This window comes from Balaenoptera musculus, chromosome 1, assembly GCF_009873245.2.
Source record: "Balaenoptera musculus isolate JJ_BM4_2016_0621 chromosome 1, mBalMus1.pri.v3, whole genome shotgun sequence".
NCBI lineage: Eukaryota > Metazoa > Chordata > Mammalia > Artiodactyla > Balaenopteridae > Balaenoptera > Balaenoptera musculus.
In genome coordinates, this window is record NC_045785.1 from 127,811,618 (window position 1) to 127,825,909 (window position 14,292).

General features: G+C 38.3%; 1 protein-coding gene across 6 annotated transcripts in view; it reads left to right on the plus strand.

Moving 5' to 3' along the window:
• The window catches only part of DNM3 (dynamin 3), a 571,218-nt gene that overhangs the window by 287,898 nt on the left and 269,028 nt on the right, over positions 1-14,292 (plus strand). For all 6 annotated transcript variants that reach the window (XM_036859907.1, XM_036859878.1, XM_036859887.1 and 3 more), the window contains one exon: positions 8,596-8,709. In XM_036859907.1, coding sequence (XP_036715802.1) covers positions 8,596-8,709 — 114 coding nt within the window. The remainder of the gene's footprint in view (positions 1-8,595; positions 8,710-14,292) is intronic.

Consider the following 14,292-nt stretch of genomic DNA (forward strand, 5'->3'; position numbering starts at 1 on the left):
GTAAAGTATGGCACTAAGGGCAGCTAATCTAACCCTTCCTACTTCCCACCTAATAAAATAAACCTGGAACCTCAAGAGTGCTCTGTGGTATACATATGGACCTCAGTTGCCTTACAGTTTAAACGTAGTAAATCTAATTCTCCCTCCTGAGGCCTATCAGGCCTGTATTTAGAAAGACTTTTCTCCCTATAGTTGAATTCTTGCCCCAGGCACACCTGTTTAGGAAAATCTCTGCCGGCCAAACTCAAGGATAAGCAGCCTATTTCCTGTGGATGCCTGTGCTCGCAAAGGTAGGTCCCTCCCAACCAGCTGAGTGACCTGCCTGGCCTGTGGCCTTGCTGAGCCTATGCAGCTCTGCAGATCCACCAACGTCAGCCCTGCGGTGTGTGAACTACCTTTATAGAAGCAGCTACTCCCCTATGGTTAAAGCCTTTTGTAATCTACCAAGATCAAAATGTCAAATAGTCTGTGGTTACAAACTCCACACACAGGCTGCAACAGTTAAAAGCCAACTGCAAACCTGAGAAAAACTTGTATGGTCTACCATAAATAAGGCCAAGGTCAAAATGCCCCGCTCACAAAGTTCAAGACCCAAAGCTTTGGCCACATTAGAACTTTTCCACATGTACTGTTTTCTTCCCATAATTTTATTCCTTGTCTGTGTATTAATTTTATGATCCAGTGTGCTGGCCAGATGTTGAAGTCTGAACTTGTCCCTAACATACAGGTTTTGCCAAGCCTGAGAAGGCCTGACTTTTCACTGTGTGGAGGACCTAACTAGAACATATACTCTCTAGAATAGGCTTGCCTTTAAGAGGAGAGACTGAGCTACTCCACTCTCCCTATTCCACTTTCAAAGTATCTGTATCTGGCAAAAGAAGCTTGGGTGATATTTACAGCAATACATGTTAAAAAATGGTTTGCCTCAAGCCTTACAAATAAGACATGGCCTTTCAGCTCTCAAGGTCCCTTCCAGTCATATATTTATGCTCTTGTTTACTTGGACACTCAAGACAGAATTTGACATTCAAACACTAAGGCTGTAAATGGTTATTGTACTAAATGTTGATGGATTTATTTTGGGAATTTTGGATTTGAATATAAAATTAACCTATCTTTCTCTATGAAGAGACTGTAATCAATCACATTTGGCTTAACATTCTTTTCAAATTTTATTATTTAGTCTTTGCCTTCTCTTTCTCCCTACTTTCCTTTGTTTCATTATATTAATTTCCCCTTAGTATTCTTTCTTCTTTGTTTTTAAAATATTCATTCATTTATTTATTTATTTATTTGGCCGTGCTGGTTCTTAGTTGTGTCACGCAGGATCTTCGTTGCCGTGTGTGGGATGTTTGTTGCGGCATGTGGGATGTTTGTTGTGGCATGTGGGATCTAGTTCCCTGACCAGGGATCAAACCCTGGCCCCCTGCATTGGGAGCGCAGAGTCTTAGCCACTGAACCACCAGGGAAGTCCCTCCCTTAAGTTTTGTTATCTCTTGGGTTCTGATCATTTTTCCTTAATGCTTGCCTTTTCTTATTTTGTTCCACTGTTTCTCCTTGGTTTTGTGATTTCTCTCTCCCTCAATTCTTCTGTGAAAAAGTACATTAGGAATTACTTTTTCTTAATTCTTATTTTGAGCTGTTTGTCATTGGGGAAAAAAGTCCATTTTTGGCAAATATGCTTCTTTTTTTCCCCCAGGAGGGGTTGGGATTGGACCAGAGCTTCTTAAACTTTTTTATGACAGCTACTTGCTGACAGCTTTCAGTGCTGAACACACTTCCATGGATTCCTATGAAGGGATCTAGGCCATGTGTACTCACAGCACGGCAGCTGTAATCCTCTTTTTCTCTCCAAGTGAGAAAGCCTATTGCAATTAAAATGACTAATGTCATAGAATGTAATAATCTCTTCTAATTACTTTTTATGCCAATTCTTTGCAAATTTCATTTTAACTGTTATTAGTAGCTCATAATTTCCATATAGCTTAATTGACTATATTCGCTGGACTAAATGATATTTAATAAATATCTGTTTTGGCTATAACGTTCAATACTTCTAGAAATAGTGGTGCATCTTTGAGAGGTGAATCCAATGGTGCCAATTAGATCAGGCAATTTATTGCTTCACATCCTCTTAAATTCCCCAAACTCTATTCTTGCCTTTATCTACATAGTAGCTGACTTTTTTTTTTCTTGCATTTTCTGCCTCTCTATTAGCCCCCTCCTGGCCTCATTTCTCTGCCTGGCCTAGATTAAATGGATGATCACCCAAATTACTCTCTTGCCCCAAACCTTCAACATCTTTACACCTAGGTACTTAGGTCACTTGGGTCCAGAGCCCTGGATCAGTTCCCACTTACCTTCTCTTTTTCTACGTCGAGTGTGCAGAATGTTGCTAGAGACAGTAATGCAACTATGTTGATTGTGTCCCTGCAAGTTATGGTCTTCATTCTCAGCTTCCAGCCATTATTTTTAAGACCTTTTGTTTTTAGAGCAGTTTTAGGTTTACGACAAAATTGAGAGGCAGGTACAGAGATTTTTCAACTTCCCCCTGCCCCCACACATGCATAACCTCCCCTGTTATGAACATTACTCACCAGAGTGGTACATTTTTTTTTAAAACCAAAGATGAACCTATGTTGACACATCATAATCACCAAAGTCCATAGTTTACCTTAGGGTTCACTCTTGGTATTGTACGTTCTTTAGGTTGGAAAAAAGTATAATGTATCCATATAATATCAGAGTATTTTCAGTGCCCTAAAAATCCTATATGCTCTGCCTACTTATCTCTCCCTTTCCCTACCCAACCCTTGACAACTACTGATCTAAAGTCTCCATAGTTTTGCCTTTTCCAGAATGTCATATAGTTGGAATCACACAGAATGTAGGCTTTTCAGATTGGCTTCTTTCACTTAGTAATATGCATTTAAGATTCCACCATGTCTTTTTATGGCTTGATAGCTAATTTCTTTTTAGTGCTGAATAATATTCCATTATCTGGATGAACCATGGTTTACTTATCCATTCATCTACTGAAGGACATCTCAGTTGCTACCAAGTTTTGGAAATTATGAATGAAGCTGTTATAAACATGCATATATGTACCTAAGTTTTCAGCTCCTTTAGGTGAATACCAAGGATCGTGATTGTGAATACCAAGGATCACATGGGAAGTGTACATTTAGTTTGTACTAAATAAGGAAGCACCAAACTGTCTTCCAAAGTGTTTGTGCCATTTTGCATTCCCACCAGCAATGTATGAAAGTTCCTGTTGTTCTACATCCTCACCAGCATTTGGTGTTGTCAGTGTTTCAGATTTTGGCCATTCTAATAGGTGTGTAGTGATATCTCATAGTTTTAGTTTTCATTTCCCTGATGACATGTGATATTGAGCATCTTTTCATATGCTTATTTGCTATCTGTGTATCTTTGGTGAGGTGTGTTAAAGTCTTTGGCCCATTTTTTAATTGGGTTGTTTGTTTTCTCACTATTGAGTTTTAAGAGTTCTTTGTATGTTTTGGATAACAGTCCTTTATCAATTATGTCTTTTGCAAGTATTTTCCCTTAATCTGTGGCTTGTCTTCTAATTCTCTTGACACTGTTTCTTACAGAGAAGAAGTTTTTAATTTTAGTGAAGTTCAGATTACTAATTATTTCTTTCATAGATTGTGTCTTTGGTATTGTATCTAGAGAGGCGTCATCATACCCAAGGTCATCTAGATTTTCTCCTATATTATCTTCTAGGAGTTTTTAGTGTTGTGTTTTGTTAACCTTTTTTTTTTTTTTTTTTTTTTTTTACTTATTCCAGTTATGTTGTCTCATTCAATTACTGATTGTCCCAATGCTTAACACTATCCTCAAACCTTCTTTCCAACTTCTCAGCCTCACTTTCCTGCAGATAATTATCTATTCTCTTATCCAGTGAAATGGAAAGATCAACTATGACCTTTCTAAACTTTCTACCCTTTTCCATTCAGAGAACCTACATCTACCCTCATTCTTCCAACCTCCCAGGCTCACATTTCTGTTCAAAGACAGCCCCCTCCCTGTGCTCTTCATCTCATTCATTCCCATCTTCGTTGTCCTTGTATCATTTTTCTATATCACCAACCTCTTACTCTGTACTATTAGTTCTCCTCAAGCAATAAATATGCTCGATTCTTGCCTATACTAAAAAAAAAAAAAAAAAAAAAGCCCCAAACCAAAAAACAACAGCAGCAGCAGCAGCAACAAAAGCAATGACAAAAGCACCTCTTTTGACCCTGTGTCTCTTCTGGTTTTAACTGCCTTTCATCCTCCTCTGGAAAGAGCTCTCTTTAGTCATTGTCTCCATTTTTCATTTCCCATTCACTTTTCAACCCAGTGAACTCTGACTTATCGCACCACCTCACTTCAACTTGCATAGATAAAGACACTATGATGTCTGCATTGCACTTTATATGTCCCTTTCTGTGCTGAATCTGACACTCCCAATGGCACATTCCTTGAAATTCCCCTTGCCTTTGGCTTCCATAACCTCACTGCTCTTATTTTTCTGACATTCCTGACCACCTCTTAAAAGTCGATATTCTCCCCAGGATTTCCACTGTGAGCCACTGCTATTTCACACAGTTTGAACCGCCACCTATGTATATATGCTGATGACTTGCAAGTCTGCATGTCCAGTCCTAACATTTCCATTTTGCTTCAGAGGTCAGGTCACGTCTATGTGTGTCTCCCACAGGTACCTCAGATTCAACATGGCCTTGGCTGAATTCATCATCAACTCCCCTACTTCCAAAACTTGGTTCTCTTTCTCTATTCCTTCTGATTTGGTAGCCCCATGAGTTTCAGAATCATTCTAGAACAGCACAATGTCCAATAAAAATATAATGTAAGTCACATGTGTAATATAAAAATTTTCTGGTAACCACATTAAAAAATAAAATGAGTCAAGTGAAATGAACATTAAGAATAGATTTTACTTAACCCAGTATATCTAAAATATTTTCATTTTAACATGTGATACATTTTAAAACATTTAATGAGATATTTTACATTTCTTTTGTGCCAAGTTTTCAAAATCCAGTGTGCATTTTACACTTACCACACATCAGAGTTTAAACTAGTTACTAGGGCTCAATAACCATATGTGGCTAGTGGCTACTGTACAATGCAGTTCTAGTCTTTACCTTCACTAATCTCCCTTTCATCCAGTCATAAGTCCTGTTGATTTTGTCTCCTAGGTGTTTCTCCAGTAGGTTTATTTATTTTCATGCTTTCTGCATCGTGGCTTTACTTCACACCTTGGTCATGTCTCACTTGGTTTATTGCAATAGCTTACATAACCTAGTTTGTCTCAGGGAGCATGCAAAATTCTCTGGAATGCAGGAGGATATAGTAGAACATCTACATACATATTTTTATCTAGAAAATAAGGAAACAGTTAAGATTTATTAGTATTGAATATATATATATTGATGCCAGTACCCTCGCTTTGTATCACAGAGAAGTCAATAATAAAGTTATAAATATAACAAATAAAATACATTACCCCCACAAAATAAAAAAATTAAAATATTTATTTCATCTTCATATAATACTTTAGAATTTCTTCTGGTATTTCTAAAGATGTACACAGTTTAGTAATACATTGGTCATATCGACTTAATAAATTTACATGTGTACTTGAAATTTATTTTGGTACTGCCAAATTTTATCGCTAAAATTGGTGGTCTATTGAACTGGATCAACTCTGGCTTTACCCCACTTGCCTCTCCAGCCTCAATTTCTTCATCCCACCTCACATTTTCTGCATGAAGTGGCTCTTTCATATTTTGTTCTTGTTTGTCCTTCTTCATGGAAAACAAATAAATAGGCAAACGAACTACTTCCTGACCTAACTCTAATTCTCTGCCAGGCTCTTTCAAGCTATCATGTCTCCAAGGAAAGTCTATTAACATTACCTAAGTTGTGTCCAGTCCTCCTTCTCTTGCTAAGGATACATCTCTTACTACACTGTTATGTTGAAATTATCTCCTTATGGATCTTCAGTCCCTACAAAACTAAAATTCTTGAGGACAGGGGTGTGGCATCATCATGCTTTTTCATCCTGACCTATGATAGGTTCTTAACAAATGTTTGTTGAACTAAATTCATGGCTCTCCTTGATGAAGCCAGCCTGTTCTATCAATGGGTGAAATAGTGATTTTCTTATTGCAATTTGTGGAGTATCTGGAAGGCTTCCTCTTTGTCCAAAGATGCCTGATAAAATGAAATAGTAAATACACTTTCATTAAGTACTATAATTAATATGCTATTTGTAAGCCCTGGTAGTGTGGGTAACAATCTTATTGGGAAATAACCAGTTCCTTCTTACTAAAAAATTAAATGAGATTATTTGCTCTAAGACGAATGAAGTTTTGATTGTATGTGTACATGCAACGGCTTTCAAACTTCAGTATGAAGAAGAATCACTTTGGGACATGTTAAAGTGTAGATTTCTGGGTTTCATATGTACATATTCTAATTCATTTGGACTTATAGGTATCCCAAGAATCTGTACTGTTAGAAAGCATCCCAATGGTTATTTATTATAACCATTTTATTTTATTAACTGGTAGAAACCATATTTTGAGAAGTATTGTTTCCTTCTTTCTGAAGCAGAGGGTTAAGAAGGAGTTAAGTTTGAACAATGGAGAGAACTGCCTTAATCTGGGCCTGAATGGGCTTCTACCTGGGGGTCTGTAAAAGTTAAAGAGTTAAAAAGGAAAATGGGCGATGCTGGGAGATACTGAAACAGGGAATCAAGGGTGACAGAGACTGGGATTGTGGAAAGAGGCTTGGAAGATCAATAATGACCTTGGCTTATTTCACAATTTTCCCTAGGATTGACTTTCTTCAACTAGAAAGCTGAAAAATAAAATATAAATATAAAAATATAAACATAAAATCTGATTATTATTAGGTTATTTTCATTTTCCTTTAGGAAGTGACACTCAATCATTCAATAAGTAATTTTAAAAAAAAATTTCAGGATGTTTAGGATAATGGACATTGTAGGTATAGGGTGATTTTTGACATTTAGAACAATATCATACAATTCCATATATATCTCATTTCTATGACAACAAAAATTATCTAGCATAGAGGAGATGGTAAACTATGCCGTATGGAAAACAGAATTTAACTTTATAAAAGCTGTGAGAAAAAATAGATTTTCACTTAAATGCCATTTATAGGTAATTTCTATCCAAGTTGTTAATGTTTAAAAATTTAAATGCCATTTAAATATTTTTATGAAGACTCTATGTATTTCTTAGTTTGGCAAATAACAACCAGAAGTAGATGGATAAACCTAGACCATTAAAAACCTCCAAACTTTTAATTTTAGCTTATTGCTTCAGCTTTCTCCCCCATTCAGCTTATTGAGAGCTGTTAATAAGGAACTAATTGGTTGGCTTGTTTTTTCTTTTCACCATTCGGTGGCCAGTCTCTGGTAGAAATCCTAATGAGATGCAAACCAGGCAAACAAATGGGCCAGTGGGCTGGAAGGGCATAAGAGACAGTGGGCATGGAGAGTCTATTGTTGTTTGTCCAATCAACTAAATATCTTTTTTTTTTTTTTTTTTTAAAGATTTATTTATTTAATTGATTGATTGGTTGCTATGTTGGGTCTTCGTTTCTGTGCTAGGGCTTTCTCCAGTTGCGGCAAGCGGGGGCCACTCTTCATCGCGGTGCGCGGGCCTCTCAGTATCGCGGCCTCTCTTGTTGCGGAGCACAGGCTCCAGACGCGCAGGCTCAGTAGTTGTGGCTCACGGGCCCAGTCGCTCCGCGGCATGTGGGATCCTCCCAGACCAGGGCTCGAACCCGTGTCCCCTGCATTCGCAGGCAGACTCTCAACCACTGCGCCACCAGGGAAGCCCTAAATATCTTTTAATTGTAGCAGCAATGCCATAAATAGGCCTGGCACAAGCCTATTAATCTGCCTTATTTTATTCCTGTTTCAGTCTCTCTGCTTCCACCATCCATACAAGTCTGCGATTTTGATTTTTGTTCATTTGATGGGAGAGACTTCCCTTTGGTTATCTGTGCTTTTGGAAGATATATTATTTTGGGTTTTTTTTTTTTTTTAATAAATTTATTTATTTTTGGCTGCATTTGGTCTTCGTTGCTGCGCGTGGGCTTTCTTTTTAGTTGCAGCGAGCGGGGCTTACTCTCCGTTGTGGTGTGCAGGCCTCTCATTAAGGTGGCTTCTCTAGTTGCGGAGCACGGGCTCTAGGTGCGCGGGCTTCAGTAGTTGTGGCTCTCCGGCTCTAGAGCGCAGGCTCAGTAGTTGTGGTACATGGGCTTAGCTGCTCTGTGACATGTGGGATCTTCCCGGACCAGGGCTTGAACCTGTGTCCCCTGCATTGTCAGGTGGATTCTTAACCACTGCACCACCAGGGAAGCATGAAGATATATTATTCTGAATAGTTTAATAGAAGGTGAGCTTTGAGGGAACAATGCTATTCTTATTGTAACTTGTATCTTGTTTTTAACTTCGTGCAAACCTGCGTTCCCCATGGGCTCATGTTAAACTAAACATCTCTGCCAATCTGTGCTCTCTTGAAGGTGATTCGCAAGGGATGGCTAACCATCAGCAACATTGGCATCATGAAAGGAGGCTCTAAGGGATACTGGTTCGTCCTTACTGCTGAAAGCTTATCCTGGTACAAAGATGATGAGGTGAGCCACAGAAGTGACAGAATTTTTAAAATTAAAATGTTTCTATTTCAAATTAATTGATAGTATTGTGATATACAATTTTAAGACACCAGTGGTTTTCTTTCAGTAAGACTTAGCTTGGGATGTTTGAAGAAGCACTGTTTTTTCCTTATAGATTTTAAATTTTACGATAGTCCCCTCAAGTATCTTTTATTTCTTTAATGTAGTCACGCTTGTTTTCCTGAAGAAATGGAGTTAGGGATTAGTAGTTGAAAACTTCCTTCTTTGTAATAATGGCAAGGTAGTGATATAGTGAAAGCGATTTTCATTAAATAATGTGTTGAAAATACTCAACGTAATAGAGCATCGTAAGAGCAAAGTTAATAGCATTGATGCAGAGTTAATAAAGCATTTTGGAATTGTTGCTGTGACATCTGTCTCAAATGACAGGCTTTTGAAAATGTCCAAATCACTAGTCTTCAAGTGAGTACTAGATAATTGTTTATACAAATTTTTTCTTTGAGAATTTGATATCTATGTAAAAGCATGAATTATGATAATTATGGTGTTCTGGTTCATGTTAGATGTTAATAATATTGGGCCTGTGACTTATTACTCATTTAAATCTGATAGAAAAGCACACACAAAAAAATCAGTCTTACAGTGCCATTAAAGTGCTATAAAGTGATACTGGTAAATTTGGGAGGGCATGGATGGAAATTAAGCAGTGTTTTGGAAATTTTAATAGCTCTGGTCTGACTTGAGAAAATTTTGGTGCTTATAATGCAGCATGCAAACATTGGCTAAGAATACTCTGTGACAGCAAAACTATATACAGGTGAGATTGTGTCAGTTGTATTTGGTTATAAAAGGCACGCGTTTCAGAGTTAAAAGTCCTTCCGCTCTTGGCTTGATATCTTCTGAAAGCACTGCAAGGTGCTTTTGTAAATTGTTGGAGGAAAAACTTCATGTCCTATGTAGTTCTTTCTTTTTCCTAAGTGCTTTGTGCAAATAATATGTTTAATAAATATCAGATGATCAGTTGATGGCCACTAAATTTTCTGCAGTAAAGGAAATCAGATCTTATAGAAAGGTCCAAAGAAAATTTCTACTCAAAAGCTTTATTTCAAATTTTTGTCACATGTTTTAATGACTTCAGTCAAACATGGAATTTGTTGTTGTGAGTCTGAGGATTAACATTGGTTTCTTTCCTGTGCTGGCTGCTTAGATATCTCTCTCATTCTGTGGAAGCTCCAGTGTTTAAAGGCAACAGCCTCAGGAGCTCTGAGATGCCTTTCTAGATATAAACATCAGTAATTACATAATCTTCTTTTGTGTTCAGTTGCCCTACTAGATCTTCTCTTAGATACATTTTGTTTACAAGTACTTGTTTACAGATGTTCACAAGTAGGTGATCATTTATGTACACTTAAATACATATTGGTCTATGGGCCATTCTCAGTTATTCTAGGCAAAGCAAAAGATTTTGCTGAGGAATCATGATAGTAATAGCTAGTGTTTTATATTTATTAATTAAGTCATTTAATCCACATTACAACCATAAGGATAGGTACTATTATTATCCCCATTTTTCAGGTGAGTAAATGAAGAAAAAACACAACCTTTTGAAAAGTCATTTCTATAGGACTCAGTTTCCCTTATGGTAGAACACTTGGTGTTGGTGAGGATAACTGACTTGCCAAGGTCTCATAGCTACTTGGTAGCAAAGCAGAAATTTGAACACACGCTGTCTGGCTCCAGAGCTTATGACTTCAACCACAAATGGAGGCAAGAATCTCCGAGGTGCTGGAGTTTTCCAAGTCAACCTCATCCCACAGAGGATTTATTAAGATGAGTTCCAGGCATCCCAGCATTGACCTCTCCCTGAGTGTTACTATCAGGGGCCCTGTAGACTCTGGGATTAACCACTGCTGTTGGAGTATGGCTTTAGGGTTTCTGAAACAAGCCTGTTGGAAGGCACATGATGCTCCCTGTAGGGAAGGAAGAGGCTTTGAGAGCTTGGTGAGCTCATGGTCACCAGTGAGCCCCTTCTCTCTGCTATAAATTCTGAATAAATTTTTACAAAATCTCTGCTGCTGAAGCTCCCTCATGAGCACTTGGTTACAATAGATAGAAAATACATGTGTGCAGTTATAATATTAACCAAGTGCCAGAGAACATTTTATTAAAGGTATGTGTGTGGAAGGTTGACTGTGTGTGTGTTTTGGGTGGGAAGGGTAGGTCATAATGACCCTTAAAATAGATTGGACTGATTTAGATGAAGAAAGTTTAGAAAAGGGTTGTTTTCTTAATTTAGATCATTTTAAGAAAGAGAAAACGACAGATGAGGATGCTGCTCTCTGGAGCTAACAAGTAGACTAACAATACAATATCGGATGGTAAGTGCCCTGAAGAAAATAGGTCAGTGAACTAAAAACTGATGCGGGAGGGACCTTTAGGTTGAGTGTTTGCGAAGAAGTAACATTGGAGGGGAGACTGGAATGACGACATTCCAGGGTGGGCTGAGATGGAGGAGGAGTAGGAGAGAGAAGTAGGAAATATAGAATCAGAGGTACCTTGTCAGGCCCCACCCAATGATTTGGATTTTATTCCAAGGATAATTGAAAACCATTGGCCTGTGTCAACAGGATGTGACCTGATTGGATTTATGTTTTAGAAGGATCAGTCTGGCTGCTGGCTTGGGCATGATTTGTGGGATGGAATGTGTGTGTGGATGGAGTTGGGGTGGCAAGAATAGAAGAAGGGAGACCAGCTAGGAGACTGTATCAGTGGTTCAGGCAAGAGAAGATGGTGGCTTGTACTGGCTGGAGAGGAGAGCTCAAGTTCAGGGTAAAGCAAACTGATGGGCCACATACAGCTACACTGTAGTCATTAGCTACTGTTTCTCATGAAAAACTCTGCTCAAGAAACCAGATAGGAAATTTTCCAAATAGTAATGCCCAACTCATGACCCCTGTCTTCAAAGTATGTGTCAGTGGGGCAGAGCCTTTACTCCCCGAAGCCATCCTCATTCATCCCCACCTTACCACCCTTTGGTAACCACCACTCTGGTTCACCATCCTGCTCCATTTCTATTGCCAGCACTTCCTACCACCATAGACCACCTCTGAGCCTGCTGGCAGGGCAGAAGGGAGGGGTCAGCACTGTTCCTTGCTCTTTACCAGTATTCAACTAATAGTTATTAGTGTCTGCTGGGAGCCAAGGCTGGAAGGGAGGGTATGGGGAAAGGAGGTCAGGAGAAATGTCAGGAGGGTGGGGCTTAGAGGTAGTGATCGGTCTCTGGCCTCTTGAATTTGTACCCTGAATACCCATCCTTTATTAGCAGTGTTTTAAATGATACTTAGATTTCATACATGCCTTGCTGTCATAGTTTAACTATGCTTCTGGATATGGATTAAAGATGCTTCTGTGGGCAGCCTTGAAAACCCCAAATTTAGAATTTTCCTTTGTGAAAATAAACATGAGTTCTTACCCAACTTTTGGAGTCAGTTTGTTGGTAAGTTGAGTGCTTGTACTTTGTTCCCATGGTATCTGTCACATCAGCATCTACACACTTTGGAAATCCTGTTACATGGCAATTTATCTCTCTTAGTCAAGCAAGTGTGACACCATAAATATTATTTAGTTATAGATTTATCATTTATTTAATAATTTATATTCAAATTTTCATAGAGAATTGTTATTTGTTTCTATGTTCTTTCATCTTCCTGCTTTCTTGTGTAATTAGACTGGTATGTTTTCATTATAATCTAATTGGCTGTTGAATAAGTAGCATATTATGGCATATGAATAGATATGGTTTTATTTAACTTTTGACAGGTTTGTAATAAATATAAATGACTTATGAAATGTATTTGTGATTAAAGAACAATGGTTCAAACTGTTTTCAGGATGCGATTAATTGAACAAAAGACCCTGTAGACCATATGCTTGGTGCAATGAAAAGGGTAAGGTGCTGGAGGATGTGAATTTGCTATGACTAACTGCCAGTGTTGGAACAAGTCAGACTTCTCTGAGCCTCGGTTTTAGCTTATCAAATGGGGACTGTTGCTGACCAAATCACCTCAAAGGGAGTTTGTAGGACTCTAAGAAATCATATATTAACAAGTGCATTTATAAACTTTTAGGCATCACATTTATATATTTATTCTTGTCATCTCAAGTAATACTATGCCCTCCTACAATAATGTCATTCTTTCACTCACGTCTTCTTATTTCCAATTTGATCATTTCATTTTGTGAGATAGGATGTATGGAATCTGGGATTTTTCAGCAGAGAATGGTAAGATTCAGACAGTAAAATGGAACTCAGATCCTATTCCTTCAGTGGGACTTTTCCATGCTGCCTCCTCTCCAGCCTATGGGTTAGAGATGATAATATCAAACTATGTGATTTCCTATCCAAACTGGCAGAGGCAATAGCATGATAACCCTGTGTAATAATTTTAAGCTAGAGTTGGCATGATGGTAATAGTAGGTCCCCAGCATTTTTCCTGCTTTCTCCCCATCCTTAATATAACTATCCTCCCTACCCTTAAATCTTAGATGGGTTCGTGAACACGCTCAGACATCTGTGGACCTCATGTTTTGAACCATTATTCTACTTTACAATAAAGCTATTTGTAATGTTACTGACAGATGATCTTAATAGAAAGGTTTCCACCTGTGTCCCAGGCAGTGTTATTTCCATGTGTTATCTTCAGAGAATCTATATAATACAAAGTGGTTATGGAAAACATAATTAATCTATGTACTTGACTATATGTTATCCTTTAGCATTACTCAAAAATTGGGGCTTTCTGCAACACGAAAAGAAATAGACCATCTTGTACAGGGTTAGATAGTTTATAACCAATCACCAAGGGGATTTACCCAAACCTGGCTGTCCTTCCAAATCATACTCCAGTACCCCAGACTCTGAAATTCTGTACAAGAGTGGCTCTGAATGCATTTCTAGGAATTGCATAGACCTCTTTCTGGGTCCATCCTCTCCAGAGCATTCTGTCATTGTGCATACCCCAAGTCAAGGGGGAGCTGTGTATGGGGGTGAGGACAGAGCTTGGACATGCAGGATTGTGTGTCCACATATATCCCTTGGGATCTTGGATAAATGATACTCAGCTCCTTTGATTTCTATCAAAATAATAATGTAAAGATATTTGTAGTACTTATATTTACTAAGGATTTGAGGAAGCAATACAGCAATTCAAACAACCTCAAATAGCATATTAGATAACCCTCTGCACAGCAGTTTTTAACTAGTGGACACCCTACTTGGGTGTGTCACTGGCAGCTCTAGCCTTGTGCTGGCAGCCCAAGGAGAGTACATTAGCTTCTCTCTTTCTCTTCCCCTTCACATCTCTCCCCTCAGTGCTGTCAGTCTGGATTGCCCCAAACTCAAGGTGTTTCCTCATTCTTTTATGTACATCCACTCAGCTCTTCTTAACATCTAGTCCAGCCTTCGTTTCAGGCTCACCTTTGTATATCCAAATTAGTCAAAATGCTCAACCAAGCCAAATGGACTTTCAGTTAACAAGATGCTCCCCAGTTCTAAAGTAATTGTGGTTGTAAAAAATATCTCTG